The 25,282-nt window shown below is 37.0% G+C and overlaps 1 protein-coding gene across 3 annotated transcripts in view; it reads right to left on the minus strand.

Moving 5' to 3' along the window:
* Positions 1-25,282, minus strand: part of SNX13 (sorting nexin 13) — a 146,827-nt gene that overhangs the window by 110,532 nt on the left and 11,013 nt on the right. Inside the window, exon 2 of one of the 3 annotated variants that reach the window (XM_057549918.1) lies at positions 13,378-13,507. The exons of the other annotated variants lie outside the window; for them this stretch is intronic. Within the exon in view, the coding sequence (XP_057405901.1) occupies positions 13,378-13,401 (24 nt within the window). The 5' untranslated portion in view covers positions 13,402-13,507. The remainder of the gene's footprint in view (positions 1-13,377; positions 13,508-25,282) is intronic. 3 annotated transcript variants of the gene reach the window in all.

A 25,282-nucleotide genomic window follows, 5' to 3' on the forward strand; every position in this document is an offset into this window, starting at 1 on the left:
CTGAATTACCGATATAAGGTCCAGTAGATACACAAAGCTGAAACAAATTAATCAAAGGTGCTTTTTAGAAGCTGTATTTTTCTAGTTATAATGTTTTTGTGCCTTAATAATAAATAACTGCAGGGCTTCCCTGGTGGCACAGTGGATAAGAATCTGCCTGCCAATGCAGGGGACACAGGTTCGATCCCTGGTCTCGGAAGATCCCACATGCCACGGAGCAACTAAGCCCAAGTGCCACAACTACTGAGACTGTGCTCTAGAGCCCGTAAGCCACAACTACCGAGCCCACATGCTGCAACTACTGAAGCCCACGCACCTAGAGCCCGTGCTCCGCAGCAAGAGAAGCCACCGCAATGAGAAGCCCACACACCGCAACAAAGAGTAGCCCCCGTTCTCCACAACTAAAAGCCCACGCACAGCAACGAAGACCCAGCCCAGCCAAAAATAAATAAAAAATAAACTAAAATTAAAATAATAATAATTTAAAAACTGCAAGAAATCATAGCAAAGACTTTTTAAAACAAACGTTTAACCTAGAGGGATGGGATAGGGAGGATGGGAAGGAGACGCAAGAGGGAGGAGATATCAGGATATATGTATATGTAGAGCTGATTCACTTTGTTATAAAGCAGAAACTAACACACCATTGTAAAGCAATTATACTCCAATAAAGATGTTTTAAAAAAAAAAGAGAAATAAAATAGATTATTTTCCTTATAAATGTTTCCATTTGACAGATAAATGTCTATTTTTAATTTACATATATATCAGTCTCATTCTTAAATACATATGTATGTATACATGTATATGTATATACAGATAACATACAAAAAGGAAAAGTATTCCCTTAAAAATAACTGATTAAAGCAAAATTTTTAAAGCTACCAAAGAATAAGACAGCTAAATTTCTAATTATGTGAACTAAAAGAATCCATCAAGATATCAGAAAAAAAATACCAATCCTGGGCATTTTGAACAAATTTTTTTGTATCAGCATACTTAGCCTGATTATTTTTTTAATTCAATTACATACCAGTAGAAGAAAGCATGTATAGCTATCATTCATCTAAGAAAGGGAGGGGGAGAGTTATAAATTTATAAACATTTGCTTATATTTTTTAAATATAAGGATACACAGAAATTTTTTTAAATGACGATCTATAAGGAATGGAGAAAATGGGATAAAGGGGACAGGGATAAGAACGAGACGCTGTGAAAATACCTTGCTCTGTAGATCTGACTTTGTATCAGTATAAATATTTTACATATAAAAAGAATTTCAAAAGCAATTTCTAAAATTCAAAAGCAAAGTGAAATTTAAAAATCTAACTGTATATACTAACAATGTGGAATAACCACATAAAGAAAGCAAATCAAATGATTTTACAATATAGTAATTTTACTATGAATCATTGCTTCAGTAAAAAATAGTGTTGATAGTTCCACTAAAACGAACTAGGGCTATTGGAGGAATGGGTGATTCCAAGTCTGGAGCAGGAAATGAGTTTAAGATGGGTCTGGAACATTTTGCCATACCAAAAAGCTACCAAAGATTACTAAGAATATGTCAAAACTCAGCAGACAACCTGAAGAGGCTTCACCTGGCTAAAGATGGAATCAGTAACACTAACAACTGCAATGTACTGAAGCACTTCAAATATTTGAGTTCATGAAATCATAGAAATATTTTTAAATTTCACTGATCACCTTTGAAGGGTTCTAAAGAACCAACTCTTTTTGAAAAGTGGTAGAGAATTAGGCATTTATCAGGGTAATCAGAGAGTTGATGAAAAATCGGTTTCTCTTTAAGGAAAAAATCCATATAAGAAGAAACGACAGAATATTGCCATATTGCAATCCCTAACATATTTAGGGATCTACCAGTCTAACACGTGCAAGGGAGGGATGGGGGGGGGGGCAGAGAGAGAGAGGATAAAAGAGAGAGAGAGGATGAAAGAGAGAGAGAGAATGTGAACCAGACATTACATGCCTCTTGAAATAAAAATACACATCGCCACCTATCAAAGAGTTTGGTGGGGTGGGGTGGGGGGACTCAAACCTGAATCTGACTGAGGAAAAGCAGAAGACTGAGAAAATGTTACATCATGGAGATGAACTCAACAAACTTCAGACTGTGAGAAACACTAAAGGGCAAAAGACCCAATTCCTTCAACAAATAAAGGGCAAAGGGAAAAAAAAATAAAGAGAAGGAGGGAAGAGGAAGGTTGAGGAGAACCTGTGGGTTAAAACTGCAATATGTAGAGCTTATTCAACTTGATTTTTAACAAAAATACAGTGGAAAAAGGAGAAGAAGAATGAGGAGGGAAAGAAGGAAGAGAAACTGGGTAATTCTAAACATCTTCTGAATATTTAATGACATTAACAAGTTACTGCTTATCTTTTAACTTAAATAATGAATGGTACCAGCTATTATGTTATAACAAAAAGAACCCTTATGTTTTAGAGATGCATGATGAAATATTTAAAGATGAAATCACATATCTGGAATATGCTTCAAAATAATTCTGGAAGTGGACAGTAGAGGAAAAGTGAAAAAGGATATAGACAAAATATAATTAGCCATGAGTTGGTAAATGTCTAAGCTGGGCATGACAGAGAAAGTTCATTATACTAATCCTTCTACTTTTAATGTTCAAAATTTTTCACTAAAAATGTTTTTTAAAACACACACAAATAATCACAAAATTCACTTACATGGTAAATGCACTTGCATTTCTTAAGGAACCAATGCAGGAAATAAACAGTGCACAAACATGCTACATGTTCACAGCCCAGAGAATTAAACTGGGATTAAAAATTTCCTGTGATTAGTTGATAGTAGAACAATATACACTTGGCTATTCAATTAAGAAAAAGATTCTTTTAAATATGGAACTACTGTGAGAAATGAGCTTTAATATCCTATTTTATGTGTGGGTTATGTATTTATTTTATATAAGAATTACTGCCTTTCAAAATAATTATTTGGAGGGGTTACACTGATCCTATAATAATTAGATAACCATGTATTGGGCCTTAGTTATACAAAGATGAATCAGGCAGTTTCTGCCCTCAAAACGCTCATAAACTAAAAAGGTAAAATACACATGTAATGATAACACAAATGTGGTAAGTGCCATAATAAAAAGTTACAAAGTGTTTAGGAATACAAAAAAGATAAATCCTCCAGAGCTTAAACAGTACTGACACTCCTTTAAAACTGGTTTCCAAAGGCAGTTTTGCAGTTGAACAAGAAAAATCAATCTCTTTTCTTTTCAGTTACCCACTTCTTTCCATCAAAATGGTATTACCCAAAATTACTCACTTGATTTACTGAAATTTTGTTAATTTCCAAAAATAAAAATTCCAAGTGAACAAAGATTCACAACTGCTAACGCTACATAAGAGTGTGCCACAGGGGAAGTACTCTTTCATTCAAAAGTAGGACAGAGAATATAATTTGTTTACTGAACTTTTAAGCCCAATGCTCAAGGCTATTTATACTTTTATGTGTAAATATATTTAAAGATTCCATTTATAAATGGCAACAAAGTAAGTTGTGAGAGATAAATGCACTATTCAAGAGTTTCCAAAAACTACACATAACCAAAGACAATCTTTTCAACAAATGGTGCTGTCACAGACATCCACAAAGAAAAAAATTAATCTAAGAAACGGATCTTATACCTTTCACAAAAATTAACTCAAAATGGACACAGACCTAAATGTAAAACATAAAACTATAAAACTCCAGAAGAAAACAGGAGAAAACCTAGGCAACTTTGGGTATGGTGATGCATTTTTAGATATAACACCAGACATAATCCATGAAAAAAAAAATAATTGATAAGCTGGACTTCATTAAAATTAGAAGCTTCTCTGTACTTTCTCTGTACTTTCCTTTTAATTTTGTTATAAATCTAAAACTGCTCTTTTAAAAAAGTCTTTAAAAAAACTACATATAGGGCTTCCCTGGTGGCGCAGTGGTTGAGAATCCGCCTGCCAATGCAGGGGACACGGGTTCGAGCCCTGGTCTGGGAAGATCCCACATGCCGCGGAGCAACTAGGCCCGTGAGCCACAATTGCTGAGCCTGCGCGTCTGGAGCCTGTGCTCCGCAACAAGAGAGGCAGCGATAGTGAGAAGTCCGCGCACCGCCATGAGGAGTGGCCCCCGCTCGCCGCAACTAGAGAAAGCCCTGGCACAGAAGCGAAGACCCAACACAGCCAAAAATAAATAATAAATTAATTAATTAATTTTTTAAAAAAAACTACATATAATCACAAATACAAGATGATTTTACAACAGGAGAGAATGATAAGACAGCACCAGTCATGAATTATAATAAACTGATACACCATCATAGTCATTATCAATGCACAAAAGTATGAAACTGAATCGTCAAACTGCTCAAAATTCATTCAACTTTATTAAAATGTAAAGAAACCTATTTTTACATAATGTTAAAATTAACTATTTAGGGGCTTCCTTGGTGGCGCAGTGGTTAAGAATCCACCTGCCAATGCACGGGACACGGGTTCGAGCCCTGGTCCGGGAAGATCCCACATGCCATGGAGCAACTAAGCCAGTGCGCCACAACTACTGAGCCTATGCTCTAGAGCCCACGAGCCACAACTACTGAGTCCGTGTGCCACAACTACTGAAGCCCACAAACCTAGAGCCCCTGCTCCACAACAAGAGAAGCCACCGCAATGAGAAGCCCACACACCGCAACAAAGAGTAGCCCCCACTCTCTGCAACTAGACAAAGCCCGTGTGCAGCAACGAAGACCCGATGCAGCCAAAAATTTTTAAAAATAAAATAAATTTTTTTTAAAAATGTGTCATTTAAAAAAAAATTAACTATTTAGATTCATTTCATAGATTTCATAATCTCTCATCTTAGAACAGGAAACAAGAGGTCAACACCTCTGATACAGAAAACCTTAAGAGAAACTATAAACATACACAAAATATGCCATCATGTAATTAAGGAAAATTGTTTGATGATCAGAATTTTAGTTGACATAATACATTAGCACATACTTCAACTACCTCCACCTAGACTCCCCTCCTCCCAAAGAAAATCACACTGTCTTTATTCAGGATACCTAGTGTATGAATTCCTCTCATAATCTAATCTAGTGTGGTCAAAAGCCAATTAGATCAAGAATCAACAATCAAATTCTAACATTTTGTGGCACCGTATTTTAAATATAATTTTTACTTGTGAGATCTAATTTTTAAACAAATGGAATTTATTTACAAGGGAAAGCTGTTGCTAAAAGGGAACATGCACACTCAAAACTATGAAAGTTCCACTTGCAGGAATCATTACTTTTCCCTCCCATGGAGAACAAACAGAAAATCCAAAGGTCAGTTCCAACATATCTCCCTGATTTTCCTATGGAATGAGGAGATTTTCTATAAAAATTCTTTGACTCAACAAAAATAAATAAATACAGTAAGCCCTAACAAATTATACTTTGAGTACATTCAGTAAATCAGGTGTTCAGAACTTGAAACCCACCAAGTGACAGAAACATTATTCTTCACATGGGTTACATTCTGGTGGCAAAACACCAAAGCTGGGTGTGGGGATGGGGGTGGGTGTGTGTGTTTAATTTTGTACTTAAATATGCATGATAAAATAATAGAAAAATATCCTCCCTAACTAAACACTCCAGTTTCAAGTCACTGATCATGGTGCTCAGGATCAAAACCTCAGCAAATAAGGAACTGAAGATAGGGAGGATTCATTACCAGAATACTTACTGCAGATGGGATAGGAGTCAGCCCATCTGATTTCATGACCCTTTATTACTCAATCGTCCAAATCAAGAGATTGAGCCTGTCTCCTTTTCCACTACAGTCTTCTGAGGCTTCCAAGTCAAGTTTCCTCTCCTACCCTAGTATGCAATAGAACCAAACACACCTCAAATATCTCAGTAGGTGATGATGGTTGGTCTTTGTTACAAAGAATTTAATGTTTGAGAAAGGGATCAAAAACTGCCAGCATAGTATTTTTTTTAATTCTGAATAAACATTTTTTAAAAATCACATTAAAAATCAGGATTTCTGGGCTTCCCTGGTGGCGCAGTGGTTGAGAATCTGCCTGCTAATGCAGGGGACACGGGTTCGAGCCCTGGTCTGGGAAGATCCCACATGCCACGGAGCAGCTGGGCCCGTGAGCCACAATTGCTGAGCCTGCGCGTCTGGAGCCTGTGCCCCGCGACGGGAGGGGCCGCGATAGAGAAAGGCCCGCGCACCGCGATGAAGAGCGGTCCCCGCACCGCGATGAAGAGTGGCCCCCGCTTGCCGCAACTGGAGAAAGCCCTCGCACGAACCGAAGACCCAGCACAGCCAGGAATAAATAAATAAATAAATAAATAAATAAGAAAATCCTTTAAAAAAAAAAAAAAATCAGGATTTCTGACTTTTCTTGAAAAACAGAAAAATCTGGCATCAGTGGAATCACCTCCCTGCAAGGCAATAATGGAATGAAGCTGAGTGGCAACAATCCCCATGAAAATGAGCCACAAACTCCTCGGTAGTGCCACAGTCCCAAAATTTGCTGTAAGGTGTACCTGATGTGAGTCCAAGATGTGATTTATCACCATAACTTTACAGTTGTTTTAATGAAAGAAGCAAAATATTTACCTGTATCTATGTTACTATCAGAAGAGGAAAAACAAAAGATAAACCAAGAAAGTAATATGTTTAAAAAATGGCAGACAACCTATTTCTTAGTGGAAGTAAAGTTAGAAATACATATCCCCATTTCATGAAGAGATGTGAATTCACATTAAGCGTTTCCTTTTCCCTAGTTTAGTCTGACAACAGACACTTCAAAGAGGAATAAACTAATAGCCTCAAGAAGAATCCAGTGGAGTAAAGAATGGAAGGAACAAATAGGGGCTGCAAAGGGGAAATTTCTGAAATCTGTTAAAGTGGGAAAGAATAAAAGGAAATTAAAGAGATCAAAGAAAATTTCTACTGCTTTGCAAGTATACCAGATTATCTTTAAGCAGAAGAAAGCCTGCAATGCCCAGGATTCTGTTTTCACTCTCCTACAGTCTTACTATATATGCAATCCCTGAGTAATCTTGTTTTCTAATCTACCACTTTTAACTACCTCATACGTACCATGACTTCCAAAACTGTGCCTCCAGCCCAGATATACCTCCTGAATTTCTAACACTTATATTCAACAGCATACTGAACGCTTCTGCCTGAATTTCTCATGGGTACCTCAAACTCATCATGTCTAAAATTAAACTCATTCCATACCCCAATTTCCTATATTCCCTCATTTAAATTAAAAGGAGGAGACGTCGACATAGAGAATGGACTTGAGGACACAGGATGGGGCAGGGGGAAGCTGGTAAGAGTAGCATCGACGTATATACACTACCAAATGTAAGATAGATAGCTAGTGGGAAGCAGCTGCATAGCACAGGGAGATCAGCTTGGTGCTTTGTGACCACCTAGAGGGGTGGGATAGGGAAGGTGGGAGGGAGGCTCAAGAGGGAGGGATATGGGGATATATGTATGCAGATGGCTGATGCACTTTGTTGTACAACAGAAACTAACACAGTATTGTGAAGCAAGTATACTACAATAGAGATGTATTAAAAATAATTAATTAATTAATTAATTAAAAGGAGGCATCACTGCCTATCCAATCACTGAAAAGAGAAGTCGTAAGAGTTACCTTGAACTGTCCTCTTAGAACTCTCACATCCAACTAATTAGTTATATTTTACATCTTAAATATCTCTTGGGGCCCTCCTCACCACCAAAGCCTTATACAAGACCTTCATTACAGCCTGCAAGACTGCAAGACTACAATTCCTGCCTCTCCTCTGTTACATCCTCCTCACTACCAAAATGACTTTTGAAAAAAGATTCTGAAATACCTGGCTTTTTCTTGAGTAGGACCTGTTCTCTTGCTTTTGTTCTCTAGGATGGATCACCTTTCCGCTCTAGCAAAATCTCTACCAAGTTCCCTTCAAGAACCAGATCAAGTTTATATCTTCCATAAAGCGAGTCTTCCCTCATAGGCACCTCTCCCTCTTCCCAGATACAATGTTCAGTCCTTGCATTCTCTGCCTCCACTGCACTATTTAAAGTTCTATAGTAATTATTTATGAATATCTGCTTTTTCTAAACTAGAAACTTCTTTCATTCATTGGTCAAACATTTATTAAAGTCTAGCATGTGCCCCCTATAGCCAGGCTCTGCAAGTAAAGGATTGTTCTGGGCCTCAAGAAGCTCACAATCTTGTGGAGGAAGAGAATTACATATAAAATTATAAAACAATAGAGTAAGAAAAATGATAGACATGCATCAGCTATTACAAGGCACTAAAAAGAAGGAGCAGGTAATCTGACCCAGCCTGAAGGGGAGGAGGGGCGGCAAATCAGAGGAAGCATCCTGAAAAAGGTAACACCTAAGATTAATTTTAGAGGAAAACAGGACACAGCCAGGTGAAGAAGAGGGCAACTGATAAAGAGAAGACAAAAGGAGTAGGCACTGAAGCAAGAAACAGTGTCCCATGGGGAAGCCACTGAAGGTTGTTTTTAAAAGGTAGATTGTGAGAAGCATATGGAATGTTCAAGTTAAACCATTCTATCAATTATGTGCAAGATTTGAAATAGGCAGGAAAACCTATGAAGAGCAATTACAGTCATACTATCTAAAAGCCAGAAACAGGTCAGTAGTAGTGGGGATGAACAGACGTCTGCATAGTGGAGAGATATCTAGATGACCCGATCAACAGGTCAATAGATTGCATGGAGCATGACAAAGAGCCATCATCACAGCTCTTTAAGCTTGAGTAGTATCTGGCTGAACAACTAGTCACCCCAAACAAGACACAAGAAAGAAGGCTGGGGGATGGTAAGTTTGTTGTTTTGTTTTGCGGATGAAGAAGTGAAGTTCAGTATGGGACATGTTCCGAGCAAAGATACATACAGATCTCAAGTGAAGACAGACAGCAAGCAAATGGATATAGTGATACAAGTTATTTTCAGAGGAATACTCAGGACTACTGATACACAGAATCAGAATTGATTACCACACAGATAGTCATCTAAAAAAAATGAGAATGAAGTAGATCATGAAGAGAGTCAGTAAGTCAAGGATGAAATACTGGTAACATCAACATTTTAAGAGGCAGAAAAAGAGAATGAACCTCATGAAGATGACTGAGAAGGTAAGCTTAGAAAGGTATAAAAAGAACCAGTAATGGATGGTGTCCTAAAAGAAAGAATGATCTACAGGTCCAAAACCAGGAGAACAGTTCAGTAAGATAAAAGCCAATAAATGTCCAGAGGATTTGACAACTAGAAGGTACCTGCTGGTATTACTGAGAGTGACATCTGTAGAGTAGTGAGTACAAACCAGACTGCAGTAGTTTAGGGGTGAGTGGGAACAGAGTTGTATATATGTTAGGCTCTAGGGAAGGATCCAATAAAGAGTACAAGTAAGATAAGGTATGACTCATAGGGCAGCAGGTGAAAGAATCAACGGTACAAAGAGAGTCTGACCTCTAATAATTTCATTAGAGACAGCTCAGCTTCCAAAGCATAGAATTCTTTAAGGGCAGAGAAAATACCATATTCAACTTAATCTGCCCATAGCTAGCAAAATTCCTGGAGCATAATACAAACTCAAAGATTCTGTGATATGCATGAATGACCAAGGGCAGCAGGGCAGGGGGAGACACACTAAAAAGAAATACTCCCTAGACGCATGTATCTCTTGTATTTCCACTCTTAAGAGTTACTACTTTAGAGATTTATTTACATTTAAGGAACTTAAAAACGCACAGATGTATGGGATATAGAGTGATATACCATGATAGTCTGTTCAGTCTTTGCCATTCAAATATAGTATCTATTTAGTAGTTTACTAGACAACTAAAAATGAAATCAGTAATTGCTACATACTATAAAAGGTATGTGCCTATCCCATCCTCTCATCCACAGCCCTGAGAATGATATCATTCTGTCTACTGCCCCATCCCCAACCTTGTCTACACCAGGAATGTATACCTGACATAGAGACAGCCAATGCATACTTTGGCTGTATACTAAGGCAGACAATGTACACTCTGTGAGACTGGGCTCCATCAGTGATCTGAGCTAGACCCTCTCTCGGTAATGTGAAAAGTTAAAAACTGTTGCCAGCCAATGGTGGACACTGAACCTGAAAAAGGATATATATGTTCTGGGGCTGGAGTAGCCATTTTAAGGGGACATACAGGCCAATTGGTAAGCAAGGCAGCCAACTGAGAAAAACTGAAATGAGGCAGATACACTCTGAAGAGCCAAGATGAGAGACTGTGCTTCCCTGAAAGAGAGAGAACTGAGACTTTGGTCAGCTTTTTAGTTCCCACAGGACCAGCTACATTCCATTTTACTTCCCTGGATTTTCCCTTTTATGTGAGGTAACTGGGGTATATTTCTATTCCTTACACTCCAGAGTCACCACTGGAAAAACTCCTAAACAAGATTAGATAAATGCCAACAATACAAAAGTAGTTTTTGTTTCTTTAAGTCTAAACAGATACTACACACTGTAACACAAAAGTAGTTAGGAATTCTAATCCTAGCTGGTTTCTACTCCTAGCTCTGCTCAAAGATCATGTGAACCTGAGCAATCAAAATGTCTCTCAACCTTTGTTTACTCACTTCTAAAAGGAACTGGATTACAGACTTCTTATATATACTTAAATGGCTTAAAAATTAACTTGAGATGATAGTGTGAGCGGTGTGTGTATGTGTATATACAACAAATTCAAAGATATACTCAAAGCAACTCTGGACGTCTTTCGTGAATTTCTGTAACTGCAAGAAGAATGTAAACTTGGAGTATAAAAGGGCTCTTTCCTAAAACCCTTAACTGGATTATATGTAATACATTATTTTGCTATTGAGATCATCACTAAGTCTACCAGAAATCCAAAAAGCAGTACCTGAAACAAATGTAGTATCTATGTGAAAATATGAAACTGCCGTTCAGGACAAAGTACTCATCTACTACACTGCCTCCCTTCTTGGACTTCTTAAAAATGCCTACCTACTATGGCTTAAACCATCTTCTGAGGGACTCCTTAAGTATAGATCACCATGCTCTGAATTATAAGAATGACCCCCACCACACTGGGCCACAGTTACAAGGGTGGATTTCTAAGGCTGGTTTACTGGTCTGTGAGACAGCCTGACAGAATAGCTCTATCAAATAATATAGGTAACCCAGAGTAACTGGTGACTCTGATCTGGCCAATAAAGTCTTCTCTTGGGACTGTCAGTTGATGGTGATGGGAATAAAAGTAGCAGTGAGGCAGTAACAGAGTCAGTCAGGATGGTACAGCACCAGCACAGGCACTTACAAAAGCCTAATGCTAGGAGCGCCACAGGTTACCCACGTAGCTAGATCTGCATTATATATATTGCACATGACCTTCTGGTGGCCAGATATGTGTTGTACCCATAACTCCAGTCTACATCTCAGTCTATCTGAAACCATGCAAGGCAGCCGTTTCGGTTGTATTGTGAAGTCTGGCTATCTAATAAGGCTCTTCTTTCACTGATTTCACCACTACTTTATAATAAAATTCTTGTCGCCTAAGGGATTATTCCAGAATTCCTCTGTGCCTTACATCCTTAAAAAAAAAAAGTCTACCATACCTAATACTTTTCAAAAAACTAAATGCATTCTATGTACCTTTTAGTAGGTCTCTATCTTCTAAAACTAAAGAAATAAAAATAATGACCTTCAGATTCTTTCCTCAGTACTACAGATGTAAGTTTATACTCTGTTTTCTCTGTTAACAGAAAAACTCAATTAGATCTTCCAGAGCTGACATTAGCTTCTTAACTCTTTTTTCTTTCTTGGCAAACATAATTTAGTGAGGGTCATTTTATGATAAAAAACAAATTAAAAATGAAATATTGAAAGAAATAGGCAGACTTCAATAATGTCAGAAGGTCATTATTTAGTCCAAACTAAATCAAAATTAGCCTTATCTCAAAAACCTCAGATAGCTGATGACTATTTAACTTATCTTAAACCATTTACTTTAAATTTTCTACAGTATCCATTTATCAAGTATAATACAAGGTACTATTTTCATAAAGATGTTATAGTGATGGATGGCCCCCAAATGTAAAGAGACTCAAAAAACAATTCCCAAACCCTTGGCAAAAGTAGAAGACAAAGAAATGTGACCTGCACTAAAGTCACTAAAGTTAAAACCTATAAATAACTTCTTGAAGGTACCCAAGACTATTTGTTACTGTTTTTCCCTATTTTTTCTTTTTCATTATTTTCATTTTATCTTGCACAGTAAATAGATTTACATTTACTTAGACCTCTAAAACCATTCTCTGGGTTCTAAGAACATAAATATAGTGAGAGAAAAGAAATGAAGGAGCACAACTTCACCTCAGTTTGAATGAAATGAACAAAGCAAAATCATGTTCAATAAACAAATAAACCACTGGAACAGAGATAAACAAACCCGTTTGAAAAATCTACTGTATAAAATGTACTAAATAAGAGTTGATATCCTAAAAAAACAACAACAAAAAACTGATCTTTGGCTCATTTTCTTTTTCAAGTCACCATGATCTTACATAGGAGAGTAGAAGGGAAACAAATAAACAAACAAAACTGGGATATGTAAAACGGTACAGCCACCGTATAAAATGGTTTGACAGTTACTCAAAAATTTAAACATACAATTACCATATGACCAAGAAATTTCACTCCTAGGTATATATCCAAAAAGACTAAAAACTCAAACAAATACATATACATACATGTTCACAGCAACACTATTCACGATAGCCAAAAGATGAAAATAGCCCAAATGTCCACTAATGAATGAATGGATAAACAAACTGTGGTCTCTACTTACAATAGAATATTTATTATACAATCATAAAAAGGAATGAGGCAGTACTGATATATGCTACAACATGGATAGCACATCATGCTAAGTGAAAGAAGCCAGGCACAAATGGTCAAATACTGTATGATTCCATTTATATGAAATACCCAGAAAAGATAAATGCATAGAGACAGAGCGCAGAATGGTGGCTGCCAGCTGCTGGGAGGAGAGTAAAATGGGGAGCAAGTGTAATTCGGGGTGATGAAAATGTTCTGAAACTAGATAGAGGTGGCGGCTACACAACTTTGTGATTGTACTAAATGCCAATGAATTGTTCATCACTTTAAAATGGTAACTTTATGTTATGTCAATTTCAATTTCACACCAATTTTTTGAAAACTTAAAAAGAAAAAACTGGGTCAGTTGTTAGAAGACACAATTTCTAGACCCAGGTTCTAGGCCAGCCACTTATAGCTGACCTCTCTGAGCCTCAATTTCTTCATCTGTAAACGGGTTGGGAACAGATGATATCCAAGCTTCCTCTCATTAACTGGTGCTCTATATCTGCAGCTCTGAATTTTTAAAGAATTGTATCATATAGGAATATATCTGAAAAACAAAGCATGAAGTACTGGTTAATTTCTCAGCAAGTTTTACAGGAAAGTCATTAGAAAGTTTAACAAAATTGCTTCTCCTAATGACTTTAAATAAAGTGGACATAAACATTAAAAGGCACGTCAATGAGGGCAATTCTGCAAGAAGTAAAACTAATGTGTTCTAAGATTGTAATTCTCTAGTAGTCAAGCTATATCCAAGGATACAAATTAGAGAATCTAACCACAATTATAAATAAACAAATAAATTAGATGAAATTTGAGAATCTAAAAGAAAGACTGGATTAAATAACTCTCAGGCATTTTCCCCTAATATCAATTCTTTCAGGCTTTGAGAGGTGCTGAGAATCATGTAATCTGTGGTCACTGAATGTGGGTAGTCTATATTCCGATTTAATCTATATACACCTAAAATAAGGTAAACCATAAAAACTAAAGAGCCTAACTAGTGTTCTCATGACGCTACTTCTACAAGTTAGCAGACTAAAGCCACATAAGCAAGCCAAAATTTTCCTCAGGAAGAAGCTTTGGATATACTCTAACATAATAAATGTTGAGCTGAGTTATCAGAATTTACCACCATACAGTATAGCAGAAATAATTTTGGCCTAGAAAATTTAAGCCAAATGATGTCAGCTGCCACAGCCAAAGAGAAATCTTATTAACATTCTTATGAATAGTCTAAATCTGTATTGGCAAAACTAAACTATGAAATGTCCCCACAAATGACTGAGACAACTGACTAGCTGTGCAGAGTTTTTTAATAAATATCAACTGACTTTTAGAAAAATGAGTACTATTCATATCCACCTAAACATAGGTAAATCAATGAATGCAATCCAAAAAGAGAAAAGGAAAACAAGCACCATTTAGCATAATTGCTCCTCAGTTTTCATCTTGCTAATAAGCACATCTGAAAACTATGAATACAAAAGATACATATAAAAAAATACATGTCACAACCCAGCTGTTAAAAGCATCCTTTTGATGTAACCTAAATCCCTATGACCCATCATAGGTATCATATGCTTGGTGTCACAACCTCAAAAAGTTACTTTTACTTCCATAATTCAAACACATGTGAAATAAAGTCACTGTATACAAAATCATCTAATTTTAAAAAGTACAAAAGCTTTAATCATGGACATATATTTTGCTCAGTAAGGGCATATGGGTTTTAATTACTAGTTGACATGATATACTGTAATTATGCAAAAGTATATTTTCCACTAAACATACAATTTTCTTATTTCTACATCAGGCTACTACCAAATTTACTACTTACCTTATTCTGACCAAAAATATATTAAAAATTTTTGATAATGTTTTTGAATGAACTCTTCATTCAAAAGTAATTCCACAGTTCATTTGCATAACTAGGGTAGCTCTTGAACTCTGCAAGTATTATACTTTAAAACGCTTTCTTTAATTTAAAAGAAATATAAATTTTCTGCACTCCATTGACAGTGATATCTGATGTTCTCATCTTCCAAGTTTAACAATGCAAAAAAATCAAGTTACATGTCAAATTAATCAAATGAGTTGCAGTAAACCAATTTATTCTGACAACAAATTTGAATCAGTGTAACAATTATAAATTTCTAGTCTCATATATAGTTTATACTTTAATCTAGGCTGAACGGTTTCTTTGTGAAACTGACTTCAATTCTCTATGCATAAAATTCTAATGTATAAATAAGGGAAGTTTGCGTAGATAATATACAAGGTCCCTTTTCACTGTTTCTAAGTCTATACCATTTCTTCAATGTTGAAAACAATCTGGAATTGGGCAATTGAAATTGTTCCTGAAAAGCATCAAGTGTAAAAAGTAAAGAAATAGCAAAGGTTTTGCCGTTGTTAGGTACAGCAAAGTGTCAAACTCACACAAGCAAGCACGCTGGAGTGAGCAGAGCTATGCTCTGCAGACCTAGCCAAGCCTTGACACTCCAGAGCCTCCTCCTGCCAGTGTCAGGACAAGAAAGACCAGGCCCCTAACCGCTCACCCAGGAGCCTGTGGAACAGCAGCATGAAACGCTGGGCCTCCCCATGGATCTTATGCAACCAATCCAAACCCCTTAACAAGGAGAAGAATACAAAAGCTAGAACTTCCTATTAAGTTCAACCCCAGGTCTTAAACCGACTCCTGAGAGCCACTCACCCAACTCCCAACTTTCATCCACCATGGGACTGCGGAATGTATTTTCCAGACTAATTGCGAACCCACTATGCCCTGTTATCTTTGGTCACTACCGAAAGAAAAATTTATTACCGTTATCAGTCCTCTCCTGTACTCTAACCACTGTACTGTTCTTGGTTTTTTTTTTCCTCCTTTATCCAACCTCCCACTGCTTACCTTCCTCCCAAAACCTCCCTCTAGGTTTACTCTGCTCCAGGGTAAAAATAAACGGACCTATATCATCAACAATTTCACTGTTTGCTTTAAGTAAAAGCTGCTTCTCCTGCCTCACTCTCAAAGGTTGCTTATTCTTTCATTTATCATGTACTCCAACTTCATGATGCAGGGTCATGTTCCTAACCATAACTCCCAGCCAGTATCCTGTAAAAGAAACAGAAAACAAAAAAAACAAAACCCTGTCACTGTGCAATTGCTGCACATTAGAATTCCCAGGAGCATTTTAAAGCCCCACTGCCCAGGTTACACCCCATACAAATTAAATCTGAATAGCTGAGGATGGGAATTAGAATTAGAATTTCCAACGTGCAGCAAAGTTAGGGTAAGAGCATTAGCAGTTTGTAAAGTTGCGTGGGTGATTCCAATATGCAGTCACAGGTGCAAACCACTGATCCCCAAGGCATTCCTAATCATTCACTCAAAACTCCTGACATGCTTCTGTCCTAAGTACTACATAACCTTGAATTATTTCAACATGCATCCACCCAACATTTTTTTTCTTTCTTTTTTTTTTTTTGGCCACACCGTGCAGCTTGTGGGATCTCAGTTCCCCAACAAGGGACTGAACCCGGGCCACACCAGTGAAAGCGCCCAATCCTAACCACTAGACCACCAGGGAACTCCCCACACTCTACTTTTAATATCATAAGCATTTCACCTCCACCGACATTCACTGCAAGTCCATTTTAGCCACTTTAAGACCACACTCCAGACATCATCACCCTGTCTTCTCTGAATGGGAAATGTGAAAATTAACTATCTTCCTCTCTGATCACAATCTTCCAGTTCTAAATCAGTTAAACCTACTGCATCTATTTTTCATTATCATTCAGAATTCCAGACAATTCTTCTACTTCCTCCTCACTTAGCCCACTTCTGCATTCATTTCCCTATCTAGATTGGACTCCACAGTTCACCATTTCAACCACTCTCTTGCCAATATCTTCATTTATCACATTACGTTGGAATCGTCTATTTATTTTCCTGTATATACCATATACCTAAGTCTCATGAGATCATAAAATGTCTATGTTTTATTCGTTGATGTATTCCTGTTGACAAGCATAACATCTGGCACATCCAGTATACTCTGAGTAAGTACATATCGAATCCACAGATCTTCTCAGTAGTCATCTAAGTCAATGTGATATACACATCCATGCTTTTTCCTAGTGATAATCTTCACCAGATTACCTTCCTTTCTTATCATTAATTGGCACCTTAATACTTCAATTTCACTTGCCCTTTGTTTCTGTGTCAAATCAATTCAGTGAGCACCTATCTATACGGCAGAGGGAAGGGGAGAAGACACGAGTATAAAGTGTAACAATAAACACTACTGGAAAAATTAGATAAACACTTGAGAACCTTATAAAAGTGGGAAAAGATAATTTACAGCACCACTTTTAAGAGTAATTTTTTTAATTTAATGAAAATTTTCTCTCATGTGTATTAAATATAGAGAAAGGTATAGAAGTATGTACCCAGACTGCTTTTAAAACAGAAAAAGCAAATAATACTTTCACTTCTTACTAAATACACTTCTGCACTGGTTTACTTTTCAAGCAGCATGAACTTTTTTTAAAATATATATTGCAAATAATACTTTATTCTTTTTAGATTACACATACCACTTTTCCTACAAAAGACACACCATATCCTTAACTCATTTTATTTACATTCAATTAACAGTCATTTAAAATATTTAAGTGAATACACTATTATGGATGTTTATTTCTATCAAGCAACGATCATAAAGGCTGTCATAAAATTTGTACTCCACCAAGTGAAAAACATGAAACTAACATCCTGTTTAAGAAAGCAAGACAAAACAATTGGTCAAATTACGGTAATAACGAGAGAATAGCTTAAAACACATAACCTTTAAAATAAATTGGAAAATCTTAAAAAACAGATATGTATTTGTATATTGTCAAAGTTTAATTAGGTAGTAAATAAAATTTTTAAAACGTTAATAAGTATAAAAGAAGGTGGAGATGATGAGAGCAGACACACTGCTGCAAGTGACTGTGAAGAGGCAGTGGGACCATAATCAGAGATGATCCTCAAGAATATCAAGACTGAGCTGTGATTCCTGGACATGCAGTGTTGCTGAAAGAATAAGCCGGCCTAGTTAGGAATCTGCAAAGTCAAGACCCAGAGACTAAGAATGTGCCGGGAGAAAAAATAATGGATAAGCACACCAATAATCATGAAATAATAGAGCCAGGAATTCAGGAGAAGGTAAACAGATTATTACAGACAGAGAGGGCAGGACTAGAAATAAATAGTCTCTGCTTTTGGAGGATTCCTCCTCCTCTAGGGGGTACGGTTAACCATGAAAACACTCAAAGTATGGCAACTGAGGATTGGGACACTGCAAAATTTTAGGTTACTGTAGCTAGCTACTCCACTACAGAGCAGAGTGGTTTTTAATTATCTAGCACTGCTACAATGTAAACCAAATGCCTCATCACCCTCAAATTCTCAGTAAAGTCTTCTATCAACACACACACATCTAAATATGGTAATAAAATTTAAGAAAAAAATTATTTTTTCAAAATTCAAGTTGGGGAAAACTATAATGGCTTAATTTCAACTCTCTTTTTATGTATTTAGTTTGTCTTGTTTATGTGATCCTTGATACCATTTCCTGAAGCTAATTACAGAAAATATATTACAAAATGTAAATATCTTTTGACACAAAAAGCACAATCAACAAAAGAAAAATAAATTGGACTATGTCAAAATTTTTAAATGCTGTGCTGCAAATGATACCCTCAAGAAAATGAAAAGCCAACCCACAGAATGAGAGAAAATATTTGTAAATCATATACCTAATAATGAACTTCTACCTGGAATACACAAAGAACTGTTAAAACTAAGAGGGACCTCCCTGGTGGCGCAGTGGTTGGGAGTCCGCCTGCCAACGCAGGGAACACAGGTTCGATCCCTGGTATGGGAGGATTCCACATGCTGCAGAGCAGCTAAGCCTGTGCACCACAACTACTGAGCCCACGCACCACAACTACTGAGCCCGAGTGCTGCAACTACGGAAGCCCACGTGCCTAGAGCCCATGCTCCACAACAAAAGAAGCCACCACGATGAGAAACCCGCGAACCACAATGAAGAGTAGCCCCCGCTTGCTGCAAATAGAGAAAGCCTGTGCGCAGCAACGAAGACCCAACGCAGCCAAAAGAATATATATATATAAATAAATTAAATAAATAAATAAATAAATAAATAAAAACTGACTAAGAAATAAACAAATAATCTAATTTTAAAATGAGCACAAGATTTGAGTACACATTTCTCCAAAGAAGATAATATAAGTGGTCATAAAAAGCATATGAAAAAATGTTCAACATTATTAGACATAAGGGAAATGCAAATCAAATACACTACAAGATACCACTTCTCACCCACCAGATGGCTATAATCAAAAAGACAGATTATAACAAATATTCTTGAGAATGCAGAGAAATTAGAAGCCTCCTATATTGCTGGTGGGAAGAAAAATGGTGCAGTACTTCTGAAAACAATTTACAGTTCCTCAAAAGGTTAAACATAGAGTTACCATATGATTCAGCAGTTCCATTCTTAGTATATACCCTAGAGAAATGAAAACATGTCCATACAAAAACGTGTACACAGGTGTTCATAGCAGCATTATTGATAATAGCCCAAAAGTGAAAATAACCCAATATCCATCAATAAATGAAATAATACACAAAACGTGGTGCTTCTATACAATGGATTACTAGGCAATAAAAAGAAATTTGAAACACTGATGCATGCTACAATATGGATGAAACTTGAAAACATGTTAAGTGCAAAAAGCCAGGCACAAAGACCACACACTGTATGATTCCATTTATATAAAGCGTCTGTAACAGGCAAATCCATAGAGACAGACTTGTGATAGCCTGGGGCTCAAGGCAGGGAAGATTTGGGAGTGACAGCTAAAGGGTAAGGGTTTTTCTGTTTGAAGGTAATGAGTTCTACAACTTACTGTGGCAACAGATGCACAACTCTGTGAACATACTAAGAGCCACTGAACTGTATTCATGTATGGTATATAAATTACATGTCAATAAAGCTGTCTTTTAAACTACTACTTACTAAACAACAAAGAGAAGTACAATAAATAAGCAAAAGAGGCTGAAGTCCAGACACACAGATCAATGGAACAAAACAGATTCGAGATAAAAACAATTCTAGAAATAAGTATCTAAAAAAACAAAGTGCAGAAAAGGCACTATCTTTACTGCAGTGGTTCTCAGCCAAGGGCAATTATTCCCCCAGGAAACACTTAGCAATGTATGGAGACATTTTTGGTTATCAAAATGGGCAGTGGGTGTCACAGAGGCTAAGGATTTTGCTGTGTGCATCCTACACAGCATCCTAACGCACAAGATAATCATCCACAACAGTGAAGAGCAGAAAGAGGATGAGAAAGAGGAGGAGGGACTTCCCTGGTGGCGCACTGATTAAGAATCCGCCTGCCAATGCAGGGGACACGGGTTCGAGCCCTGGTCCAGGAAGATCCCATATGCTGCAGAGCAACTAAGCCCTGCGCCACAACTACTGAGCCTGCGCTCTAGAGCCCGCGAGCCACAACTACTGAAGCCCACACGCCGAGAGCCCGTGCTCCACAACAACAGAAGCCACCGCAATAAGAAGCCCGCACACCGCAACAAAGAGTAGCCCCTGTAACTAGAGAAAGCCCGTGCACAGCAACAAAGACCCAAAGCAGCCAAAAATAAAACTAATTAATTAATTTTTTAAAAAAAAGAGCAGGAGGAAGAGGAGGAAGAAAGATGGCGAGATTATCGATTCTGGATTAAAAAGACACAACAATGATATTGCTGGATTAGATCCTAGTTCAAACTGGGGAAATCTGAATATACTATTAGATGATAATAGGGTATTACTGGTAATTTTATTAGGTGTAACAATACTGCTAGAGTAATATCAAAAACATTCTTGGGAGATTCATGAGGGTATTTTGAGAAGTGACTTATAATATCTGCAGTTTACTTTAAAATGGTTCAGCTACAATATCAACATAAATGGCACATAGAGAGTCAGAGATAAAACAAATATAACAAAATTTGAACAAATCTGGGTAATTGGTACATGGGTGCTAATGGCAATATTTTTCAAAGTTTCTGTATGAAAATTTGCATTATAAAAAATTGATAAAAATTATGAGTATTCTTCCCCTATAAAATACCTCACAACAGTACTGAAAATATGTAGAAAACAACTAAAACTATATAGAATTTCTGACTAAAAAATGATAAATCATTGTATAATCTAAGGACAGGAGAGCTCTTAAATGGCAAAATCTGTAGGAAAGGACTGACATTTCTGACAACATAAAATTAATTTTTATTAATATTAAAAAATCCATAAAGTTAAATATATATACACTTGCAAAAATATATGCATCATATACAACAAAACACTAAAATCCATGAGTAAAGGGATGTTATAAATCATTAAGAAATAGACCAATACTCCAAGAAGAAAAATAGGATAGGAACAGACAATTCAAAACTGAAAATACAAATGGCGAATAAGCATATGAAAAATTATCAACCCCACTGGCAATCAAAGAAATTCAAACTTTTAAAGCAAGAATTTTTCACCTATCGATAGGCAAGGATGAAAAGTTATTAAGTCAAATTTGTTCATGATAAAAAAAAGGCTAAGCATAAGATTAAAAAGTATAAAGTATGCTGCTGACATTTGTTTTAAATACAATTAATTTTTTTCTTAATGTCCTACTACCAGTACTTTATTATTTTTTTAATACATCTTTATTGGAGTATAACTGCTTCACAATGCTGTGCTAGTTTCTATTGTACAACAAAGTGAATCAGCCATCTGCATACATATATCCCCATATCCCCTCCCTCTTGAGCCTCCCTCCAACCTTCCCTATCCCACCCCTCTAGGTGGTCACAAAGCACCAAGCTGATCTCCCTGTGCTATGCAGCTGCTCCCCACTATCTATTTTACATTTGGTAGTGTATATATGTCCATGCCACTCTCTCACTTCGTCCCAGTTTACCCTTCTCCCTCCCCGTGTCCTCAAGTCCATTCTCTATGTCTACGTCTTTATTCCTGCCCTGCCACTAGGTTCATTGTAGCACTATTTACATAGCCAGGACATGGAAGCAACGTAAATGTCCATCAACAGATAAATGGATAAAGAAGATGTGGCACATATATACAACGGAATATTATTCACCCATAAAAAGAAATGAAACTGAGTTATTTGTAGTGAGTTGGATGGACTCAGAGTCTATCATACAGAGTGAAGTAAGTCAGAAAGAGAAAAACAAATATTGTATGCTAACGCATATACACTGAATACAATTTTTAATATAGTATTCATCTATTTCTATTTTATTAAATATATTTAATAAGGAATAAAGCGGAATTTAAATGCTGCCTTCTGGGCATTTCCTATAATACTTAGGATTTTTTCCTCCACTGACTAATAATGAGTTATAATAATATATTTCTAAATAATGAGCCATCTTTGCATATCTGCAATGAATCTCAATTGTAGCAGTCTTCCTTTAATGTATAATGTGATATTAGTCTATTTTACTTATAATTTTTACTTGAATATTCATAGATAAAATTGTTCTGTAAATTTATACTAAGATAGGAGGTTGCAAATGTATTTGTATACATGATCCCACTTTTTAAAAAAGTGTACAGGGGGCTTCCCTGGTGGCGCAGTGGTTGAGAATCTGCCTGCCAATGCAGGGGACACGGGTTCGAGCCCTGGTCTGGGAAGATCCCACATGCCGCGGAGCAACTGGGCCCGTGAGCCACAATTACTGAGCCTGCACGTCTGGAGCCTGTGCTCTGCAACAAGAGAGGCCGCGATAGTGAGAGGCCTGCGCACTGAGATGAAGAGTGGCCCCCGCTTGCCACAACTAGAGAAAACCCTCGCACAGAAACGAAGACCCAACACAGCCATAAATAAATAAATAAATAGAACTCAATTATTCTATACCCCAAATGAAAACAAATCTATTAAAAAAAAAAAGTCTACAAATATAACACAGACCATTATTTCCCAAGAACTGAAGACAGAAATATTAATCGCGGTTGCTCTGGATGAAATTAGGAGCAATTAATGTTTTTTCATTATACTTAACTTTGTTTCAAATTTTTATAAGCATGAATCATTTTAAAAACTACTTGCCAGGAAAGCTATCTTCATTTGAAATGGAAAAATAATTAGTTGTAAATGCCTGCACAAAGAAAGGAGACCCCTATATAACCTACCTGAGGCTCAAACAAACAGAAACAAGTCTTTGAATTAAACTGACATCATCTCTCACGGGTTATGCTACTCCTGTACCTAGGTCAATGTATATGGATAAAGAAAAAAAAACTAGATTTCCACCAACAGTATGTGAGAATTTTAAAAAGGTTGAAAATTATGTTGTTAGTAATTTTAATCATATTCTTAGAAATAATTAAACACACTAAAAATTGTATTTCTTCTAAGACATTTAACAACAAAAAATGATTTTTTTAATTACATTTAAATCATTCCTTTAAAAAGCTCTTTTTCTTAATAACAGAGTTCTAATTCATTACATTTCTTGAAACTACTACGGGAATATTTTAGTGAGGAAGGGAGCTTTATTCCACTATATTTTTCAAGGCCAGAAAGAAAACATCAAAAGGAAATTAAAATCTTGAATGCCCAGGTTTCTCAATAATTTTCCTCCTGTTCCATAAATATCTTGTTCTCTTTAGATTGTGTCACTTTAACACTACTAAAATAACATGTATTATTTTGATATAATACAGTATTGCACTTGGCATTTCTAACCCAATAATTTGTCTACAGCCTACCCACTCTGTTTGAGCCACATTACAGTAAGTACATAAAGATCTTCAGGGGCTTCCCTGGTGGTGCAGTAGTTAAGAATCCGCCTGCCAATGCAGGGGACACGGGTTCAAGCCCTGGTCCGGGAAGAACTCACATGCCACGGAGCAACTAAGCCTGTGTGCCACAACTACTGAACCTGCGCTCTACAGCCCACGAGCCCCAACTACTGAGCCCACGTGTCACAGCTACTGAAGCCCGCGCGCCTAGAGCCCATGCTCCACAACAAGAGAAGCCACCGAAATGAGAAGCCCGCGCACCACAGCTAAGAGCAGCCCCCACTCTTTGCAACTAGAGAAAACCCGCGTGCAACAACGAAGACCCAATGCAGCCAAAAATAAATTAATTAAAAAAAAAAAAGATCTTCAAACACCAAGGCCATTCTCTATCATTACCTCATACTGAAAAATAAACTCAGTCACACAGCAATTCACCTTAAGCTCCTTTTACAAAAGTGAATCAGAAAGAATGAATTTAGTTTATACATTAGAAGACTGTCATTTACCAAAGTGTTCTCCACTACAGTACACAAACCTTTTACTATGGCAGTTAACTAGTGCAATGCAAGATAAAACAGGCCATATTCATAAGTGGCCCCCCCTTCACCTCATTCATATAAGACTGTAACAATACAAGAATAACAGTCCCAGTATTGACAATTCAACTTCTGCTTTTCCCCATAATATATAATCCAAGGGGAAACTACAGTAAACAGAGTTAAATGTTCAAAGCACAGCCTAACACTGAACTGTCACCAATCTCCTACCTCTCCCTTTCTTCTTATGAAAAGGAGCATCCTCTGAAACAGCAGGAGCCATGACGTATTAAGTGCTTAGTATTAACTGCTTAGTGCTTTGCTAACCACTTTACATAGATTTCTAATTCTCACAACTCTATGACATAAGTTATATTACTAACTCTATTCTACAGATGAGGAAACAGCTAAGTCATAGAAGTGGACCATGAACTGAACTTGGTTTAAAATTTAAGCATGGGGCTTCCCTGGTGGCACAGTGATTAAGAGTCCGCCTGCCACTGCAGGGAACATGGGTTCAAGCCCTGGTCTGGGAAGATCCCACATGCCATGGAGCAACTAAGCCCATGCGCCACAACTACTGAGCCTGCGAGCCACAACTACTGAGCCCAAGTGCCACAGCTACTTAAGCCCACGCGCCTAGAGCCCATGCTCCGCAACGAGAAGCCACCGCAATGAGAAACCCGCGCACCGCAACGAAGAGCAGCCCCCGCTCGCCACAACTAGAGAAAGCCCACGCGCAGCAACGAAAACCCAACACAGCCAAAAATAAATAAATTAAATAAATTTTTAAAATAAAAAAAATAAAATTCAAGCATGTCCTGAACCATTATTTGACACTGACTCTCAAGTAGACTTTTTTTAAAAAAAGGATGTGGAGGGGATGGGCAAAAT

Source organism: Balaenoptera acutorostrata, chromosome 7 (genome assembly GCF_949987535.1).
Source record: "Balaenoptera acutorostrata chromosome 7, mBalAcu1.1, whole genome shotgun sequence".
Lineage (NCBI taxonomy): Eukaryota > Metazoa > Chordata > Mammalia > Artiodactyla > Balaenopteridae > Balaenoptera > Balaenoptera acutorostrata.